Below are 19,617 nucleotides of genomic sequence, written 5' to 3'. Positions count from 1 at the left end.
CAAGGCTGGTGTATTCAGGAACAATTGAACCCCTTCACATGTTGCCTGCAATATCTACTCATTGTTCCACATTTTCTGAAGAGGTAGCTTTATTAGATGTGGAACGGTGCATGAGTGCATTAATAGCATATCACATATACGTAACAGAACATAGTCTTCTTTGTCCTTTGATCTCAAAATTCATGAAGGGTCAACAGTCAGCACCCATAGCCTTCAGTCAAGAAACCTCCAGTTCTCTGTGGTCTAAAAGTCCTTATGAAACCTGTTTTAAGAGTTGAAACTCCATTACTTATAAGGTTCTGTTTTTAATAGCAATAACATAGGCCAGAAAAATTAGTGGATATCAGGCTCCCATCTCTTCCACCCTAAGATTCTGGTGAACATGGTCTCAGTATTTTATGGTCCACAATGTTATCAACTTTCTTTCTAAAACTACATGCGCACAAACATGAGCAGGCCCTTTACTACATAAAAAAACACTGCCACACTGTCAGGCCACTCGATACTATATTCTTTAATCTTAACAGAAGAGGAAGTTCAGTTTCACAGATAATGTTGTCAAGCTGGCTAGTAAATTGTGTATCTTACTGCTACTGCTTAGCAAGATTGCAGTTAAGACATATCAAGTGAGGGCTATGGCACTCCTAGGGAGTTGACTGCTAAGTTCTTTGATAGATTGAAGGAAATCATGAAATAACAGTCACATGGGAATCTCCTTTTCCATTTTTTCTTAGTTTATTTATTATTTTTTTGATTTTGCTCACAACGTTTTCTGTAGTAGCTCAAGGTAAACTGGGTATGTCCCTGTCAAGCTCACAATCTAAGTTTGCACCTGAGGCAATGGTGGGTTAAGTGACTTGCCCAAGACTTGCCCAAGATCACAAAGAGCAGCAGTGGGATTTGAACTGGGCAGCTCTGGATGTCAAGATCAGTGCTCTAACCACTAGGCCTCTCCTCCACTCCAGTTGTAAGAGATCACTCTGTGTTGCTGTTAGGTGATGCCATCCAGTTGTGTGCCTGTCTCTGTCCTGTTTATATGGAGACCCCCCTGTTACAGGTAAACAATTTTCCTTTCTTCCTCATAGAAGTTGAAAAGTTAAGATGTAGGAGCTAAATAATGGGGACTGTTAACCATGGCCAGTTGCCACTGACGATGGTTTATGGATTTCTTCCAATAATTTTTCTAACCCTTTTTTAAACTCATCTGTATTAACTATTTTTACTACTTGCTCCAGCAATGAGCTCCTTGGAAAGGAAAGGATGAGGAAAGATTGTGGAAGAGAGAGGGAGTATGGGAGGGAGGGGAGCATATGCAAAGGGACTTAGGAGGTATAAGGAGTGAGTGCAAGGGGGAAAGAGGCCCAGCCACAGACACCTCCCCAACACCACTCACAGCCACATCTATCTGCTGATACACCCATAAATCCCCTCACATCCACATAGATTAACAGTTAAACTTTACCCTTAGAGATAAAAATATATACCATACCACTGATAGACACATGCACAGATGCACCTCACATAGTCCATCAATCACTGCTCATACATCATACTCTCTGTCCCCACCAACCCACACATCCCCTGTTACCCTGTTGAGAGACACTTTACCATGGCATGCAGATGTGCCTGAGTCTGCAAATGGAGTAAAGAGGAAATGTGCTATTGTGCCACACTGTAAAAGTATTATGTTTCAACTTTTTTAAAAGGCTTTTAAAGCACTGATTACAAGGTATTTTATCAGTGGAAAAATAGGGACCTATATGAAGCATTTTCCCCATGAGCCAAAGGGAGTAATTTTCATAAAGCTGTTTCCTTATCCTTACCTGACCAGTCGAGATTGACCAGCTGGTAGATGGGCATAATCCACAGCTTCTGGACTGGTCTGGTGAGACTTAAGGAAAGAAAATTAGCAGGTAAGACTATTTCTCCTTCCTTATCTTCATCAGACCAGCACTGAACCTGCAGGCCATGCCCATCTGCCAAGTGGTTGACAGGCATAACCCACAGCTTCTGCTGGCCTGATCAAGGAAAGAAAATTAACAGGTTGAATAATTTTTTTCTTCTGTGTGTAAAGCCTGTTCTACACACAGTGTTGTATAAAATTCTGCATCAGCATACATATATAAAAAGTAAGCATATGGAAAAAGTGAGACTACACTTATGCTATCTGCTTGTACAAGGTCCTGGGGGTGTAGTGTTGGTAAAATTGCTATGTAATGTTATAAAATATGTGGGTACGTGGTGACATTTATTCCTTTTTGGGGCAGATGTAAATTTGTGCATGGTCATTTGCATGCTATTGAGATTGGTTCTGGGAGCCTATCTTATGAAGGCACATACACACCTATGTTGCCTTCATAAGGTAGATTTTCCATTAGAACCAAATTCAAGAAAAATTAAGGTGCTGGTGCTTAGTCAGGATCGGGAGGCGGGGCTGGTGGTTGGGAGGCGGGGATAGTGCTGGACAGACTTGTACGGTCTGTGCCAGGGCCGGTGGTGGGCAGTGGGACTGGTGGTTGGGAGGCGGGGATAGTGCTGGACAGACTTGTACGGTCTGTGCCGGAGCCGGGGTTGGGAGGCGGGGCTGGTGGTTGGGAGGTGGGGATGGTGCTGGGCAGACTTGTGCGGTCTGTGCCGGAGCCGGTGGTTGGGAGGAGGGGCGGGTGGTTGGAAGGCGGGGATAGTGCTGGGCAGACTTATACGGTCTGTGCCCTGAAGAGCACAGGTACAAATCAAAGTAGGGTATACACAAAAAGCAGCAAATATGAGTTATCTTGTTGGGCAGACTGGATGGACCGTGCAGGTCTTTTTCTGCCGTCATCTACTATGTTACTATGTTACTATGTGTTGATCACAGGTTTTCAGAAACTTCTCCACAACTAACATCACCTTATAAACTGGTATTTAATACTGAAACAGTTAAGTTATTTGACCGTCTCTGGGAAAACATAACTAAAGTCATGAGACTTCAGTCATGTTTTCTTAGAGATGGTCACATATGTTTAACAGTTTGACTTAAGGCCTGATTATACTAAAGAAATCATCCAGTTTTGGATGTAATTTTATACCAGACTAAAAAAAAGTACAAAGGGCCTTTAAGATAGGGTATCTACTCAGAAATTTATTGCTAAGACCCGCCATGGTTCTTGTTTTGGCCAACTGTCTGCATCAGGGGTCTTGCTAATGTTAACAAGCTCAATTATAACGACCCTTCGAAGGAGAATGCCAAATCTCAGGTCATAAAAACACCAACAAGAGCATGAATGCACCAAATAACAAAACTCTCTCTCAGTACAAGCTCTGCTCTAAAAAAGCTGAGAAACAATACAAGATGCTTATGTGAGAAGAAAAAAATGCACCTTTTAATATTGGCAATACGAGAGGACTTCCGGTGGAGCCGAGCGGGAAGATGGCCGCCGCTTAGAGAGCTCCGCCACACCGCGCGAGGGACTCCCATCTCCCCGCCCGCTAGAACCCCCCCCCCCCCGCAGCAACCCAGCGCTGCCCGCAGGTCCCGAGGCAAGAAGATACCTGCGGGACTTTACCGACGCGCCCCATAGAGCTGTAGCCGAAGGCTGTTGAACCGCGTGCGCCACGATCCAAGATGGCGGCCGGAGGAACTCCAGAATGGGCAGAAGAAGGGCAGCAGCATGGGTAAGCGGCGAGTGGCGGTATCATAAGGAGTTGGGCTTAAGAACGAGTGAAGGGCGATAGAAGCAGGAGCTACTTAGCGATAATACCTCCCTTCTGCCTCTCCCCCGCCTCGACGAAAGTGCTAGCCCGGTCTACAACAATCCCCATGATCGGGGGGAAAGGCGAATTAAGCCCACAATAGTGAAAAAGCAGGCGCCGCACTGGTGGCTCATGTAACCCAAGAAATTTGCCACAGCAGTTCCCTTGAACTTTACAGATAAGATAACAGCTATTAGAGGAGAGGAACTGTGCCAATATCAATATTATTACACAGACTGGCCAAAGTAAATGCAACGGGGAGAGTGTTGCCCTGCTCATAGCAGCTAAACTATCATAGGAAGTGAAGTAGCAACGCTCATTGGTAACAGGATATTCTGCTCACTCACCATTCCCAGATAAGGGTGCCCGCGCCACTAAGTTGGCTCGCTAAGCCCAACAAAGGGCGATACACGGACTATATGGAGCAATATTTGAGGCCTAAGTCTGCTGGTACAACCCGAAGCGGCACTAAGTACGATAAGGGGAAAAGTACCCCTCCACATACAGGGGCCCAAATGGCAGAAGGAAAGCTTGAAAAGCTTGGGGACTTCTCTGAAAAACAATTGGCTCAGATCACCATGGCAGTAAGTGCCGCACTTAACCCAAGATTTGACCTACTAGAACGCCAAATGAGCAGCATGGAAGCTACCATGGCAGATACAGTGAAGCGATTGGGAGAAGCGGAAAGCAGAATCTCAGTTTTGGAAGATACCAGGGCACAGAATACCCAAGATGTCACCCGGATGATGGATCAACTCAAGGCACAGCAAGATAAGATCGAAGACATGGAGAACAGAGCAAGGAGATGCAACTTGCGAATTGTTGGCCTGCCAGAGGCAATCCCAGAGAAATCACTGGGGCATCTGCTGGAACAGTGGCTTAAAAAAGAGCTGGCTCTGTCAGATAGTTATGGAGAATTGTGCAAAGAAAGGGCTCACAGGCTGGGTCGGTGGCAACAAGGACAGCAAAGACCTAGACTGGTGATAATCAAAGTGCATAACTACTTGCATAAAGAAGAAATTATGAGGGGCTTCCGATTGAAAAGAAATACTTTGAGATACAACGGAGCCCAGATAAAAATCTTTCAAGATTACTCAGCAGGAGTACAAGAACAAAGGCGCCGATTTCACCCGCTTTGCACAACATTGGTCAACAGAAAAACAAGATTTTTGCTGCTTTATCCGGCTGTTTTGAAGATCCAGCACGAAAACAGATCGCGTTCCTTCCACTCAGTCCAGGAGGCCCAACAGTTTATAGACGTTGAACTACAGGCGCCAGACGCTGCACCACCTTGATTATAAGACCAGAAGACTCTTGTTAAAGGCTTACGCACCATCTTCAAGCACACAAGAAAGAGATGATGGTGTGATCTGCTAAGGTTATGTAATTCATTTGTTGGTGCAATGTTGATAAAGTACTAATATGTTATATGTTTCAGTAGTAAGAGTGGTGGTGGAGGGAGTTCGCATACTTGAGTGTCACCCTAGATCTGACCCGATTTCCAAAAGGGGGAGGAACTCCCATTGAGACCGGGGGGGGGGGGGGGGGGGGGAGCTGAAGGGGAGGGAAGGGGACCCTTGTAGCGGTAATATGTCACCTGGAAGGAGAGAAGCAATGGTTAGGGCCGAAAGGGAGGGGGGCTTAGGTAACGGGATGGGTAAAGGGGGGGGGGGAAGACGGAGATCTGAAAAGAATCAATGTCCAAGGGGGGAGTGCTCCAGATCTATACGGATAGGGTCTCACACACTGGTCAAGCAAAAGGAAGAAACACATTGGTACTGCATGCCTGTGATGGCGGGAACGATAGGGAAAGGGCTATATGTACAGCTACTGGGGAAGGGCTGGGACCCAGGGGCTGAGTTTTCCGAGCTTACATACTGGAAGATAGCATACCCATACGACTACACACTGTAAATTAGTCACTTGGAATGTGGGGGGCATCACATCTCCCATTAAAAGGAAAAAGATCCTGGTACATTTAAAACACCTCAATGCAGATATAGTGTGTCTACAGGAAACAAAACTGACGTCAGCAGAACATGAAAAGCTCAAACAGGGATGGGTAAGCCAGGTGATCTATGCATCCCCAGATGGGCGGAGAGGAGGAGTGGCAGTCTGCATTCACCGTCGACTGGCCTGTAAAGTAGAAACAGTCCTCCAGGATCCCAAAGGGCGATTCCTCTTGGTTAAACTATGGTTACAAGGGAGGGAACTATATTTGCTAAATATTTATGCTCCCACCCCTCCTGACAACTCCTTCTTCCCCGGGTTGTTAAGATGACTGCTCCCATATGAAGGCAAACATTTGATCATAACAGGGGATATGAACATATCAATAGACCTTAAGATTGATTATTCAGGGGAGGGAGGCAGAGGGGTGGAAGGTCGAAGGGGGTCACAGATGCTAAGAGAGTTCGCCAATTCCCTCTCTGTGGTGGATGCTTGGCGGAATTTACACCCCGATCTAAGAGATTATACACATCGGTCCAGGGCACACGGGACATGGGGAAGATTAGACTACATATTTATTTCAGCAGCCTTGTTCCATTGTGTTCAGGACACGAAAATCGAGGAAGTTTTGATATCCGACCATAGCCCCGTCTGGTTGGAGCTGGAGGCCCCAGGTGGCTTCCAGCCGGCCAGGTGGTGGAGGTTCCATGGCCACTTGGTAAAGGATAAATCCTTTCAAAAATTCCTAGTAAAAAAGTGGGAAGAATATGAATTGTTTAATAAAGAACACAAATCGAACCCCCAACTGTTTTGGTGCGCCGGAAAGGCGGTACTGCGGGGGGACCTGATAGCGTATGTAGCAAACAAACGGAAAAAGAATGCAGCTAGCCTTTTGCAGCTGAACAGGCGGTTGCGGAATGCTAGACGACAATATACCGAGCGGCAGACCACGGCTACCAGAGAGGCCTATCTGTCTATACAGGCTGCTGTAAACTCCCTGTTGCACGAAAGAATGCTAAAGAATAGAACCTTTCAAAAATATAAGTTTCATCGATTTGGAAACAGAGCAGGGGGTATGCTAGCCCGGCTAGTTCGGAAACGGGAAGGAAATAGAGCTATATCGGCCCTGAAGGAAAAGACAGGAGGCCTTACTAATGACCCAGATAGGATCCTTCAAATATTGCAGGATCATTTTAGTCACCTGTATAGGGCCGACCGGTCTGCCGAGGAGGCTCATATGAGCGACTTTCTCAATAGGGCAAAAATGCCAAAACTAGGAGAGTTAGAGATAGCATGCTTAGAGGCCCCTATTCAGCTTAAGGAGCTGTCAGAAGCAATAAAAGGGCTAAAATCTTTCTCAGCTCCCGGGGTGGATGGGTACTCAGGAGAATTTTACAAACTGCTACAACCCCAATTGCTATGCCCATTATTTGAATATCACCAGGCAGTAATACAGGAAGGGAAATTCCCACTGCATGAAAACACTGCCTGCATATCACTATTGCTGAAGCCGGGAAAAAGCGGAGAGGAGTCCGAATCCTATAGGCCTATCTCGCTAATTAATGTCGATATCAAACTGTTAGCAAAGATCTTGGCCACTCGGCTCAACACATGTCTCCCTAATGTGATTGAGCCCACACAAGTGGGATTTATCCCCAGAAGGCACTCTGTATCACATATTCGGAGAGTCTTACTGGCAATGGCACAGTGCCGGCATGAGGAAAACCCTGGGATTTTGGTGAGCCTCGATGCCACAAAGGCTTTTGACAGGGTCGGGTGGACTTTTCTGTTCTATATACTAGACTGGATAGGAATCCCTGCCGGAGTGAGGCAAGCAATTGGGGCTCTATATATTGGTATGGAAGCATATGTTACAGCAAATGGGGGGCTCTCAAAGAGGTTTCAGATAGGCAGGGGAACGCGTCAAGGCTGCCCCTTGTCCCCACTTCTGTTCGATCTTACACTAGAACCACTATTACGTCTTCTAAACTCAGACCTGGGAATCAGGGGGATACGGTTGGGGGAGCAGGAGGTCCGAGCTCTGGCTTATGCCGATGACGTCCTCCTGGTTCTGACCAACCCACAGGAGTCCTTCAAGGCTGCCCTGGCATTAATTAAGGAATACGGGCAGCTGTCAGGGTTTGGCTTTAACCTTTCTAAATCCTGCGCTATGCCCATGGATAGTGACACTAAATTATGCTGACAAGGGGAGGCTCTACTCAGATGGGAGACAACAAAAATGAAATACCTAGGGGTGTACATAACTAGTGATGGGACCTCCATGTACAGAGAGAACATAGGCCCATTGATAGAGATGACTAGAAATAAGTTGTCTATGTGGAGGGAGCTACCACTTACAATCTGGGGTAGAATAGCGCTGTTCAATATGATGGTTGCCCCCAAGTGGTTATATGTCTTTCAACAATTGCCACTGTTCTTGAAACGCAAAGACGAAAAGCTGTTGCAGCGCCTAATACAAACGTACCTTTGGCAAGGGAAGAAACCTAGAATTCCTTATTACCAGATGACGGCCCCAAGGGAGGGGGGAGGCATGGTACTCCTAAACATCAAATTCTTGGCAATCGCAAGTTCCATGAGACACATAAATGACTGCTATTAGGGGACGTCTGATTTTTCTATTACACCAGTGGAGACGTCGATGTTCCCAGACATACACTTTAGCCACCTGCTCCACTCCGGGACGCCCCTGCCTACTGCGGCATTCCGAAGGCACCCTCTTTTGAAATCTCTCAGGGAAACGTGGAGGTGGGTGTGTAGACGTTATCACTTCTCTGCCCGTACATCCCCGTGGCTGTCAATATGCGATAATCCTGCGTTTCCACCAGGCCAAGGGGTTAGCATATTTAGCAGATGGGCACAAAAGGGGATAGTGTACCTGGCACACATAGTCACAGAACAGGGACTAATTCTCCCATACCTAGAGCTTCAGGCCCGGTACGGGATCCCCCCCGACATGTCAATTTGCATATCGCCAGCTGCGCCACTATGTTGCTTCCCTAGAGTGGACAGACCTTGCAGCGGATGTGGTAGAAGTTCTCTCAGAGGAGTTTACTTTGGGAGCACAGCTCCCAATACCATTGAGATTCCACCATCGGCAACTGAAGGACACGACAGCAGAACTAGATTTTCGGCAGATTGCGCAGGAGTGGTCAAGGGATTTGGGCTGTACACTCACGGAAGAAGAATGCAGATCATATTTGAAATCCATTTATAAGCAACGGCTCTCCATACCCCAGAGAGAGAGGTTATATAGATGGCTGTTGAGAACACACATATCTCCTCACAGAGAGCAAAGAGCGGGGTTTACTGCCGAAGGAACCTGCCCCAAATGTAGCCAAGGGACGGCCTCTCTGGGGCATATGTTCTGGAGTTGTCCCTTTGTGGAGCGGTTCTGGAGGCAGAGTGTGACGGGAATAGACCAATTATGGAATTGCACCCTTATTTGTGAACCCCTAATCTTATTTAATTACTTTAAGTTCACTGCAGAACCCCCAGAGGGCTTTAGGGCATTTGCCAAGATGGCTATATATTTTGGAATAACTACAATTTTGCAATTTTGGAGGGCAAAAGAAACACCCCCTTTACAGACATGGCGTGCACAGTTGGTGCAACAAATGAGAATAGACCGGTGTGGGGTGACTGATTTGGAAAGCCCCGCGGGCCTTAGGTTCAGGGCACAATGGGAAATGCTTTGGATCACTCTTCCGGCCAAGGCATGAAGTTTACTGTTGAATTTTTGAGGCTTCCCCGGTGCTCCATAGGCCCAGTCAATAAGTAGAGTGGCTGTTGATGGCGGTATGGATGGTACAATACCCACTGATAGACGGGGCAGGCAATATACAATGAGAGACACCATTGCATTTGATACTGACCTCTGGGAGAACCGAATAACAAATACAGTTGACTTTGTAATGGAGCAAAGGGGGGGGGGGAGGGTAGAGGGAGGGATGGGTAGGGTAGGGTGGTAGGGAAGGGCACACCCCAGGATTAACATAGTTAAATAACTCACACAAATCGAAGCCGAATAAAAGAGTTTATTCTGGAATAATTTAGCCAGATGATTGTCAATTGCTGCTGTTGTTATATTTGCAATACTGGGATGCGATAAGACATAGGGAGTACCAAGGTACCCAGAAGGGAAAGGAAGGGGAGAAAATACAAATACCATATTGTAACTTGATATGTTGATTAAGCCTGTTGATTGACAATTTCTTGTATATATATTTTTTTCTTGACAAAGAACTGTTTATCTGTCTGTCACAACTAATAAAAATGATTTAAACATAATATTGGCAATACAAGTCTAGATATGGTTATAAAAATACATTTAGTACAAATCAGATTAGGTATAGACAGCAAATGGAAGTGTGGAAATTGCCCATTTACCGCTGAGCTGTTGATCTCTCCGTTTAATGCATTGTATTATGAATTGTTGGTGTTTCTGCCTTCAGCCTTTAAACCTCTGTAGGTTTTGTGTTTCCTTTTCTAAGTTTGAATTGTAGACCTCCATGCTCTAAAAATTAAAATGCATATGATTGTTTGTTGGTTACACAGATCAGAGACCAGCCGGTGGTTGGGCAGTTGATCCCAGATAGTTATCTGGAGCTAGAGAAGAGGATTTTACATGAACGCAAGAAAGTTCCAGCTGAGTTTCCTGTGATTGACCACAAAAGGTTATTGGAACTGGTGCAAGAAAGTCAGCTACCGTTGGATGAAAATGAACTTTCTCATGCCATTCGTTTTCTGAATGAATCTGGTAAATATTTCCATTACAGGTGTCATTGTTTACATTAGAACTGTGTTTTTAGTTTTTCCGGTTGCTTGTTCTTTGGGAGGAGGTATGGAGCAAGAAAGAAAAAACAACTGTGTACAGTAGAATCAAATGATGGGATTTTTCTAAAGTGAAACCACAATTGCCACCGCCAAGGTCAGGAAGCAATTTCTGTGGCGTTCCTAACTTGTCTTCCCTTGAAAAAGCACATAACAATGATTTAATGTGATAGCAGATGCTGAGCTGGTCTCTGCTCTCATAGGATACACTGGTATTACATCCAACACCTCTGCTTGGTAGAATGGTCAAAAGGCAGCTCATTTTTGCCCACCTGAGACCCAAAAAGCTGTAAAAGCATTAAACTGCAGAAAATGATTGTTTAGTGCAGCAGTTCCCAAACTGTGCGCTGCAGCTAACTGCCAGGGGTGGCGCGGCAAATCATGACCTCCCTCCCGCTGCCACCCGAACCACCTCTTCTCTGCTGAAAACATGCCTCAGCTGCTCCTCTGGCTAGGTTCTCCCATCCCCTACGTGTCTCCCTCCCTCTGCCCCAGGTCTGGCAAACCCCTATCTCTGTACACCCCCCCCCCCCCCGTGTCTGCTTGCAAACGTGTCTCCCTCCAGAGGTCCCCAGCAGCAGTAGCATATCTCACACCGCTGCTAGTGCCACTCCCAAAGTCTTCCTTCTGCTGCGTTCATCCCCTGCGGCAACAGGAAGTTACATCACAGGGAACTGAACGTGGCAGATGGAAGGTTTCAGGACTGTGTAAAATTGTGTAAAATTCTGCCACTGCCAGGGACCTTTGGAGGGAGACACGTTTGCAAGAAGACATGGAGAATGTGAGAGGAGGAGTCTCGATTTGGGGATGGAGAGGAAGGAGAGAAACATGCTTGGAAGAAGCAGCAGCAGCATGGCAGGGAGCCTGAAGTGAATCTGAAGACTGCAGAGGATTAGGGGGGGGGGGTGCCGTGAAAAATTGCTTGAACACAAAGGGCGCCGTGAACCAAAATAAACTTTGGGAACCACTGGTTTAGTGTAAAATGTTTTTCCTGCTTTTTTTGTAGGTGTCCTGCTACATTTTGAAGACCCAGCACTGCAACTTCGAGATCTATACTTTGTAGATCCTCAGTGGCTATGCAAAATCATGGCACAGGTTCGTTATATATTTTTCCTAAAGGGAAAGACAAAGGGTTCGGATCTAGCTTGTCTTTTTTTTTTTTCATTGCTAGTTCAAGGTGAATTACATACAGGTATAATAGGTATTTTAATGACCCTGGACATTAATTATGTACCTACAACAATGGAAGGTAAAGTGCTGAGGAAAGTGAAAAACAACTGTCTGAGAAGGACATTGTTCAGTAAACATTGGGAACAGATATAGAGCAGTTCTTCAAGCTATCAGTTTTACAGTGGTAGCATTTTCTGAGTGCACAAAAGTATTCCTGTTGATGATGGTGCATATATCACAATATATTTGCCAGAAGAATCTGTTAGAGACTGTGGTGAAACAGCTAGTGAAAACGGTCTACAAGAGAAAAGATACAAATTACCAAAACTGTGAAAAAATGAACTTGTAAAAAAAAAAAATGCACACAGTGGGGGAGTAATAAAAGCTCTTTAGTTAGTGAAGGGAAATGGGAAAACAGTAAAATGGACCATGTGACACGACACTTATAATCTATGTAAGGTCCACAAATGTGCACCCAACCGAGTTAACACCACTAGTCATAACTTTACTACAATGCACTCATTATTTACATTATTAACTACCTATTTCCACAATATTCAGTGTTCATATATGTGTCCTAAAAATAAGCAATAGCGTTTCTAAACATCCAGTACAAAATTAGTTCACAGCGAAATGCCATCACTTGCTTGCTCAGGCATTCACTGAGTCTAGCGCTAGACCACTGAGGTTCTCTGTTTTATTGAGCTGCTTCAAGGATCAACTGTAGGACATCAAAGAATAGCGCACATCTTATAAATAAACTCGTGTTTCTAGGTAACAAAACCTGTCAACACAGAAAATCATAAGAAACATTGATGACGAAATGATGTATGTTTAAAAGGTCTTCTTCATTTAACGTGCCAATAAAAGAGGATATATCGAGAAGATGTCACAGTTTACAATTAGATAATAGCATTCTGTTTTACATTATCATTAACTCCATGTGGTTTAACAGCTGTTAACTAAAAAATCCAGAATTGCTCACATAGGGGGTCTTTTACTAAAGCTTAGCTTGAGTTATCTGCAGCAGGGCCCATTTTATTCCTATGGGCCCTGCTTCAGATAACTCGTGCTAAGCTTTAGTAAAAGACCCCTATAGAGCTTAACGCTGCTCCTGATTATCACCTGTATTAAAAGAAAGTTTCTGTTCAATGATCATCTATTGTGCAGAAGAATTACTCACTTATTATTCAAGGGTTTTTTTTCCAAGAACTGTAGGAAACCATGGAAAAAGTCAAATCAAATATGTTTATTGAAACTGAATAGCTTTTATTTATTTATTTATTGCATTTGTATCCCACCTTTTCCCACCTATTTGCAGGCTCAAAGTGGCTTTCATAGTTTTGTAACACAATTATTCTTGGATGTCAGGTACAATTATTGTAGTACAGAGGTTAGTTAAGGGAGAAGTAGAGAGTAAAAGGGAGGTGTTTATTAGGTATAGTGAACAGTAGGTTTTCAGCAGTGGGATTAGTAAGGTTCTAGGTTTTCATTGTATGCTTTGTTGAAGAGATATGTCTTGAGGGATTTACGAAAGGTAGTTGTTTCGTTGATTGTTTTCAGGTTTCTAGGTAATGCGTTCCACAACTTTGTGCCCAAGTACGAGAAGGTGGTATCATGCATCAGCTTGTATTTTAGTCCTTTGCAGCTGGGGAAGTGCAGGTCAAGAAATTTTCGGGATGATTTTTGTGGCGTTTCTGGGAGGTAGGTCCACAAGGTTCAACATGTAAGTTGGGGCGTCTGCGTGGATGATTTTGTGAACCAGTGTGCCGATCTTAAGCGTAATACATTCCTTAAGTAGGAGCCAGTGGAGTTTCTCTCTTAAGGGTTTTGCACTTTCATATTTAGGTTTTCCAAATATGAGTCTGGCTGCAGTATTCTGAGCAGTTTGGAGTTTCTTGATGTTCTCCTCTTTGCAGCCTGCGAATAGTGCATTGCAGTAGTCAGTATGACTTATTACCATTAACTGTATCAGGGTACGGAATACGTATCTCGGGAAGAAAGGTTTTACTCTTTTGAGTTTCCACATGGAGTAGAACATCTTTTTTGTTGTGTTTTTCACGTGGTTGTCGAGAGTAAGGTTTCGATCAATAGTGACTCCTAGAATTTTCAAGTTTTGGGAGACAGGCAGAGAACAGTATGATGGTGGTTATGGTGGAGAAGTTTTTTGTATTATGTTTTGAGGTAAGAACAAGACATTGTGTTTTTTCTGCATTTAGTTTCAGCTGGAATGCATCTGCCCAGGAGTGCATAATTTGGAGGCTTTGGTTGATCTCGTTGGTTATTTCCTTTAAGTCCTGTCTGAACTGGATAGAAATTGTGACGTCATCTGCATATATGTAGGGGTTGAGGTTTTGATTTGCTAGTAGTTTAGCCAAAGGTATCATCATCAAGTTGAATAAAGTTGGTGAGAGGGGGGATGCTTGGGGTACTCCGCATTCAGGTGTCCATGGGGGTGATCTGTCCGCGTTCATTGTTACTTGGTATGATCTTGTGGTCAGGAATCCTTTGAACCATTTGAGAACTGTGCCTCCTATTCCGAAGTACTCTAGTATATGTAATAGTATTTCATGGTCTACCATATCAAATGCGCTGGACATATCAAATTGTAAGAGGAGTACATTGTTGCCCATTGCAATTGCTTGTTTAAATGAGTTCATTGCAGACACTAGAACATTTTCGGTGCTGTGATTTGATCAAAATCCTGATTGAGATTCGTGAATTGAGTGTTTATTTAGGTATTCAGTAAGTTGTTTTGTTACTATGCCTTCCATGAGTTTGGTTATGAGTGGGATAGATGCTACTGGTCGATAGTTGGTTAGGTCCTTTGTGCTTTTTTTAGCATCTTTCGGTAACGGAGTAAGTAGGATGTTTCCTCTGTCCGTGGGAAAGAGTCCATTTTGAAGTCTGTGATTTATGTGATTCGTGATATCTTTTTTGAATTGCTTGGGTGCTGATCTTATTAAACTGCTAGGGCAAATGTCTAGTTTACATTGTGATTTGGCGTATTTTCCAAACCAATGTGAGATTTCATTTGATGAGAGTGTGTCGAAGTCGGTCCATGATCGATCTGCTGGGTATTTCCCTGGTTTTGGATCTAGACATTCAAGGATATTAGTGTAATTTGTTTTATTGGTGGGTATCATTAGTTGAAGCTTTATGATTTTTTCCCGGAAGTAGTTTGCAAGGTTAGTTGCTGATGGGATGTCTGTGTTTTTAGAGGTGACCGTAGTAGTGTTTAGGAGGTGGTTTACGAGTGTAAATAGTTTGTGTGAGTCCTTATAGTTGGGCCCTATTTTGGTTTTGTAGTACCTCCTTTTAGTTTGTCTGATAGTATATTTATATTTCCTTTGTAGTTGTTTCCAGTCTTTGAGTGTGTTTTCTTCTTGATTTCTTGAAAGTTATTTAAAACTTTGAAATCATTATAAAAATTGATTTCAGTGAATTTATACTTTTCTGTTGAGGGTTATTACTGCCAAGAACACAAAGTATAGTTAAGGGGATCAGATAGCTTCATACTATAAAGAACAGGCTGAGTTGTCCTACTTTTACCCCATGGTAGTTTGTTTCTCAAGAAAAGCAGGGCTCTAAATATTTAGATGACGTGGGGCAAATTAGGACTGGTTCAGCCTGGCCCTTATGACAGGGAACTATCTGCTCTTCATAGGCGAGAGCTTCCCAACCTCTCCTGGACACCCCAGTAAGGTTTTCAGGATATCCACCATGAATATGCATGAGAGAAATTTGCATACATTGGAAAATAAGGACATGCAAATAAATCTCTCAAATATTCATGCTATCCTGAAGATCTGGTTGACTATTAGGCTTATTTTCGAAAGAGAAGGGCGCCCATCTTTTGACACAAATGGGGAGATGGGCGTCCTTCTCCCAGAGTTGCCCAAATTGGCATAATCGAAAGCCGATTTTGGGCGTTCTCAACTGCTTTCCGTCACGGGGACGACCAAAGTTCACGGGGCGTGTCGGAAGCATAGCGAAGGCGGGACTGAGCGTGCCTAACACATGGGCATCATCAACTGATAATGGAAAAAAGAAGGGTGTCCCTGACGAGCACTTGGGCGATTTTACTTGGTCTTTTTGTTTTTTACGACCAAGCCTCAAAAAGGTGTCTGAACTGACCAGATGACCACTGGAGGGAATCGGGGATGCCCTCCCCTTACTCCCCCAGTGGTCACCAACCCCCTCAAATGTCATACTCAGCTCCATGACAGCAGTGTGCAGGTCCCTGGAGCAGTTTTAGTGGGTGCAGTGCACTTCAGGCAGGCAGACCCAGGCCCATCCCCCCCCTACCTGTTACACTTGTGGTGGTAAATGTGAGCCCTTCAAAACCCACTGTACCCACATCTAGGTGCCCCCCTTCACCCCTTAGGGCTATGCTAGTGGTGTACAGTTGTTGGGAGTGTGTTTTTTTGGCAGGGTTGGGGGGTTCAGCACACAAAGTAAGGGAGCTATGTACCTGGGAGCAATTTCTGAAGTCCACTGCAGTGCCCCCTAGGGTGCCCAGTTGGTGTCCTGGCATGTGAGGGGGACCAGTGCACTACGAATGCTGGCTCCTTCCATGACCAAATGGCTTTGATTTGGTCGTTTCTGAGATGGGCGTCCTCGGTTTCCATTATGGCCAAAAATCGGGGACGACCATCTCTAAGGTCGACCTAACTTTCATGATTTGGGTGTTCCCAACCGTATTATCGAAGTGAAAGATGGACGCCCATCTTATTTCGATAATATGGGTTTCCCCGCCCCTTCGTGGGGACGTCCTGCGAGGATGTTCTCAGGAAAACTTGGGTGCCCCTTTCGATTATGCCCCTCCACGGGATCACCAGGACAGATTTGGGAAGCCTGCCTTAGTGGAAAAGCATATGGAAGAAGTTAGAAAGGTACAATTTTGGAGAAGCTTACTGCTATTAGGAGAAGAACAGAGGCGAAATGGAGACCAATCTGAGGGATCTTCCAAATGAATAAACTGGGTTAGTTGGGAGTTGGCCATCTCACCTGGTATTTTTGTTGTCTTGGACCCTGGTGTTTGGATTGAGGGGAGGGTTAAGTTGGCTGTTTTTGTTTTCTTCTGTAAAACTTTAAATTTTGGAGGTCATGCAATAATCTTTCATGCCATTGATGTTTACTTTATGCATTGTTAACCTTGTCTGTGTTGGTTTGTGATCTTAATAAAGACCTTTGTTAAATTAAATAAGAAAAGAGGGAAGGTCCAATTTTCATAAGCAGTATAATGACTTTACCGGGAATTCATCAGTGAAATGAAATTAACCTCATCTTCTAATGCATTTCACTGTACATACCTGCCATTGATGTTTACTTTATGCATGGTTAACCTTGTCTGTGTTGGTTTGTGATCTTAATAAAGACCTTTGTTAAATTAAAAAAAAAAGTAAAGGTCCAATTTCCATAAGCAGTATAATGACTTTACTGGGAATTCATCAGTAAAATGAAATTAACCTCATCTTCTAATATATTTCATTGTACATTAATTGTTTTCTGAGAATACTTACATGTTGTTAATTTTTTTAAACAGATTTTGACAGTGAAAGCAGTGGGCTTTCCCAGGCGTCCTAGGGGCATCATACAATGTTCAGTTGTGGAGAAACTTCTTTCACAGAAAAGCAGATTTCCCAAGAACTATATGTCCCAATATTTTAAACTTCTAGAAAAGTTCCAAATTGCTTTGCCATCGGAGAAAGATAATCTTCTTATTCCAAGCAGGTACTGCAAGAAAAGCAAGGAAGGCATTTTCATTCTGGACAAAATCTTCTGCTGCCTAGGACAGCAGAGACCATAAATAATAAGAAAACTTATTATCCAAAACTGAGCTGATTTTTTTTTTTTTTTAAAAGATGTTAGTAGATAGCCTTGAATCAGCATTTCTTAAGAATGTCATTTTTTGCAGGAAACACTGCTTATACTGACAAACAAGTATGGCAGTATTGATAGCAGAGTAACATCTAATGGCCCAATATTCAAAAGCACTTATCCAGGTGGCAACATCTGAGAATTATTACAGACCACCCTGATGATATTCAGTCTGCTAATGGACACATTTCTGGCTAAAGTTAGGGCAACAGAAAGACTAACTTAACTTTATCTGATTAGCTATCTGGATGGCAGGCTGAATATTACCGCTGTCTGAATAGCACCAACACCGATTTCCCTTTCTAGATGTTTAGCACTGGCCATTATCTGGGTACGGGTGCTGAATATTTATTTTTTTATGCATTTTTGTATCCCACTGTTACAAGTTTCGGTTCAAAGTGACTTACAAATTTCATTCTAGTTACAGTATTGGTTTACATTTTGGTTGAGACTTATAGTGGTGGTTTACCATCTGGATATCAGCACAAGTTGTGCTGGCCAGCATTAAAAAAAAACAACAAAACCCCCCAAAAAACTCTGATTTGACCTGACTGATATTGACCTATAGAACTTGATGAAGACAGGAATTGTTTTTCCAACATCTTCTAATTTCTTGGCTGTCTAGAGGAATTGAGTGTCCCAGGTATACTGTCTGTAATTCTAATACAGCACTAATAACCACAGCATATCAGTGACTCTAAATAAATCAATAATATACATTTTGGGATCAATATTCCATGGTGGTAAGCGGCTTGCAAGCTGTTCCTCCTATGGGCTGAACTGACCCCAGACAGACAGATACCATGTAAACAGGGCCAGATTGAGTAAATGGTGTCCAGCATTAGGCACCATTAAATTCCATGCAGTAATGGTAGGGTGTACCTTTGCTGAAGGGGTTAAACCTAGTATACTGAAAAAAATAAATGCTTTGGACAGTTTTAGTGTCTGTGAACATTTTGTTGAAGATTTCTGTGTGAATGGGTGTGCCTGTGAAGGACATTTAGAATAGGCTAGTGATAAGACCTAAAGAATACTCTGAATAAAGAGTCTGCAGCATCCCCATTTCAGGAAGAATTTCCTTATATAGGGCCTAGATTTGAAAAACAGAGTTGATGGATAAGGAGTAGTCTTCATGAACAGCTCAGTTTGGAGAGCAAGCAGGAAGAAATAAAAGGATGGAAAAATAGCTGGGTATGATAATCTGCTTAAAGTGTAGACCTGAATGAGGAAGATGTCTGTTTGAGTCCATGAAATGATTCTTCCTTGAGTCTGCAGAGTCATATCTTGAGGTCTTCAGATCCATATTGCTGGTGCCCCGTGAATTTACTTCTTCCCTTCCTTCACCTCTCCCCTGTTTCTTTAAAAAGAAAAAAAAAGGAGAAGGAAAGAGGTTTACTAGAGAGCATGGGACTGAATATCAGTCCTGATCCTTTCTTATCTGGGTATTACTTGTGGAGACTGTGAGCTTGGAGGGAGCAGCCAGCAGTGGCAAGTCTGACTAATAGCTTGACTCAGAAGGGCTTGGAAGACTGCAAGTTTTACTTAGTTCAGAGGAGGGATCCTGACTCACCATTTGGGACTGCATTGTTCTGCCCTTGTGACAGTTGGGGTGAATGATGACTCCTGCAGAAGCAGTTAAGAGGTGTATCCACTGTGGGACCTGCCGGCCAACGTCGTGGAGGAATTGGTGGGTGGCAGCATGTCTTTGGATTTGGTGCAGCATCCAAATATGCTGGGGACTTCGGAGTCTCTTGGAGGACCGGTGCACAGTTTGATGCAGGAGAGCGTTGGAACAGGCACCATTTTGTCGGGGCCAACTGGCAGTGAGGAACAATTTACTGAAGCAGGGGAAGTCAGAGTTTCTGCAAGATGCTTCAGTTTCTCACTTCACTGCCCCTCCAGCTCCTTAGAGATCTTGTTTAGACCTCCAGGAGTGGGCAGATGAGGCCCTCTCTGTTTCTCCCTCCTTATCTGATGTGGCCTTGGTCTGTTCAGTGCCGCCTTCTTTGAAGGAGCTGTTAGAGGAGAAAC

At 43.9% G+C, this 19,617-nt stretch overlaps 1 protein-coding gene across 1 annotated transcript in view; it reads left to right on the top strand.

Annotated features, from left to right (window-relative positions):
• Positions 1-19,617, top strand: part of LRRK2 (leucine rich repeat kinase 2) — a 255,631-nt gene that overhangs the window by 165,338 nt on the left and 70,676 nt on the right. The window contains exons 32-34 of the mRNA XM_030216665.1: positions 10,258-10,459; positions 11,540-11,628; positions 17,252-17,439. Of these exons, the coding sequence (XP_030072525.1) occupies positions 10,258-10,459; positions 11,540-11,628; positions 17,252-17,439 (479 nt within the window). The remainder of the gene's footprint in view (positions 1-10,257; positions 10,460-11,539; positions 11,629-17,251; positions 17,440-19,617) is intronic.

This window comes from Microcaecilia unicolor, chromosome 10, assembly GCF_901765095.1.
Source record: "Microcaecilia unicolor chromosome 10, aMicUni1.1, whole genome shotgun sequence".
In the NCBI taxonomy this organism is placed as follows: domain Eukaryota; kingdom Metazoa; phylum Chordata; class Amphibia; order Gymnophiona; family Siphonopidae; genus Microcaecilia; species Microcaecilia unicolor.
The sequence above is the reverse complement of the archived record's forward strand: the minus strand, read 5'-3'. Positions and strand labels throughout refer to the sequence as shown.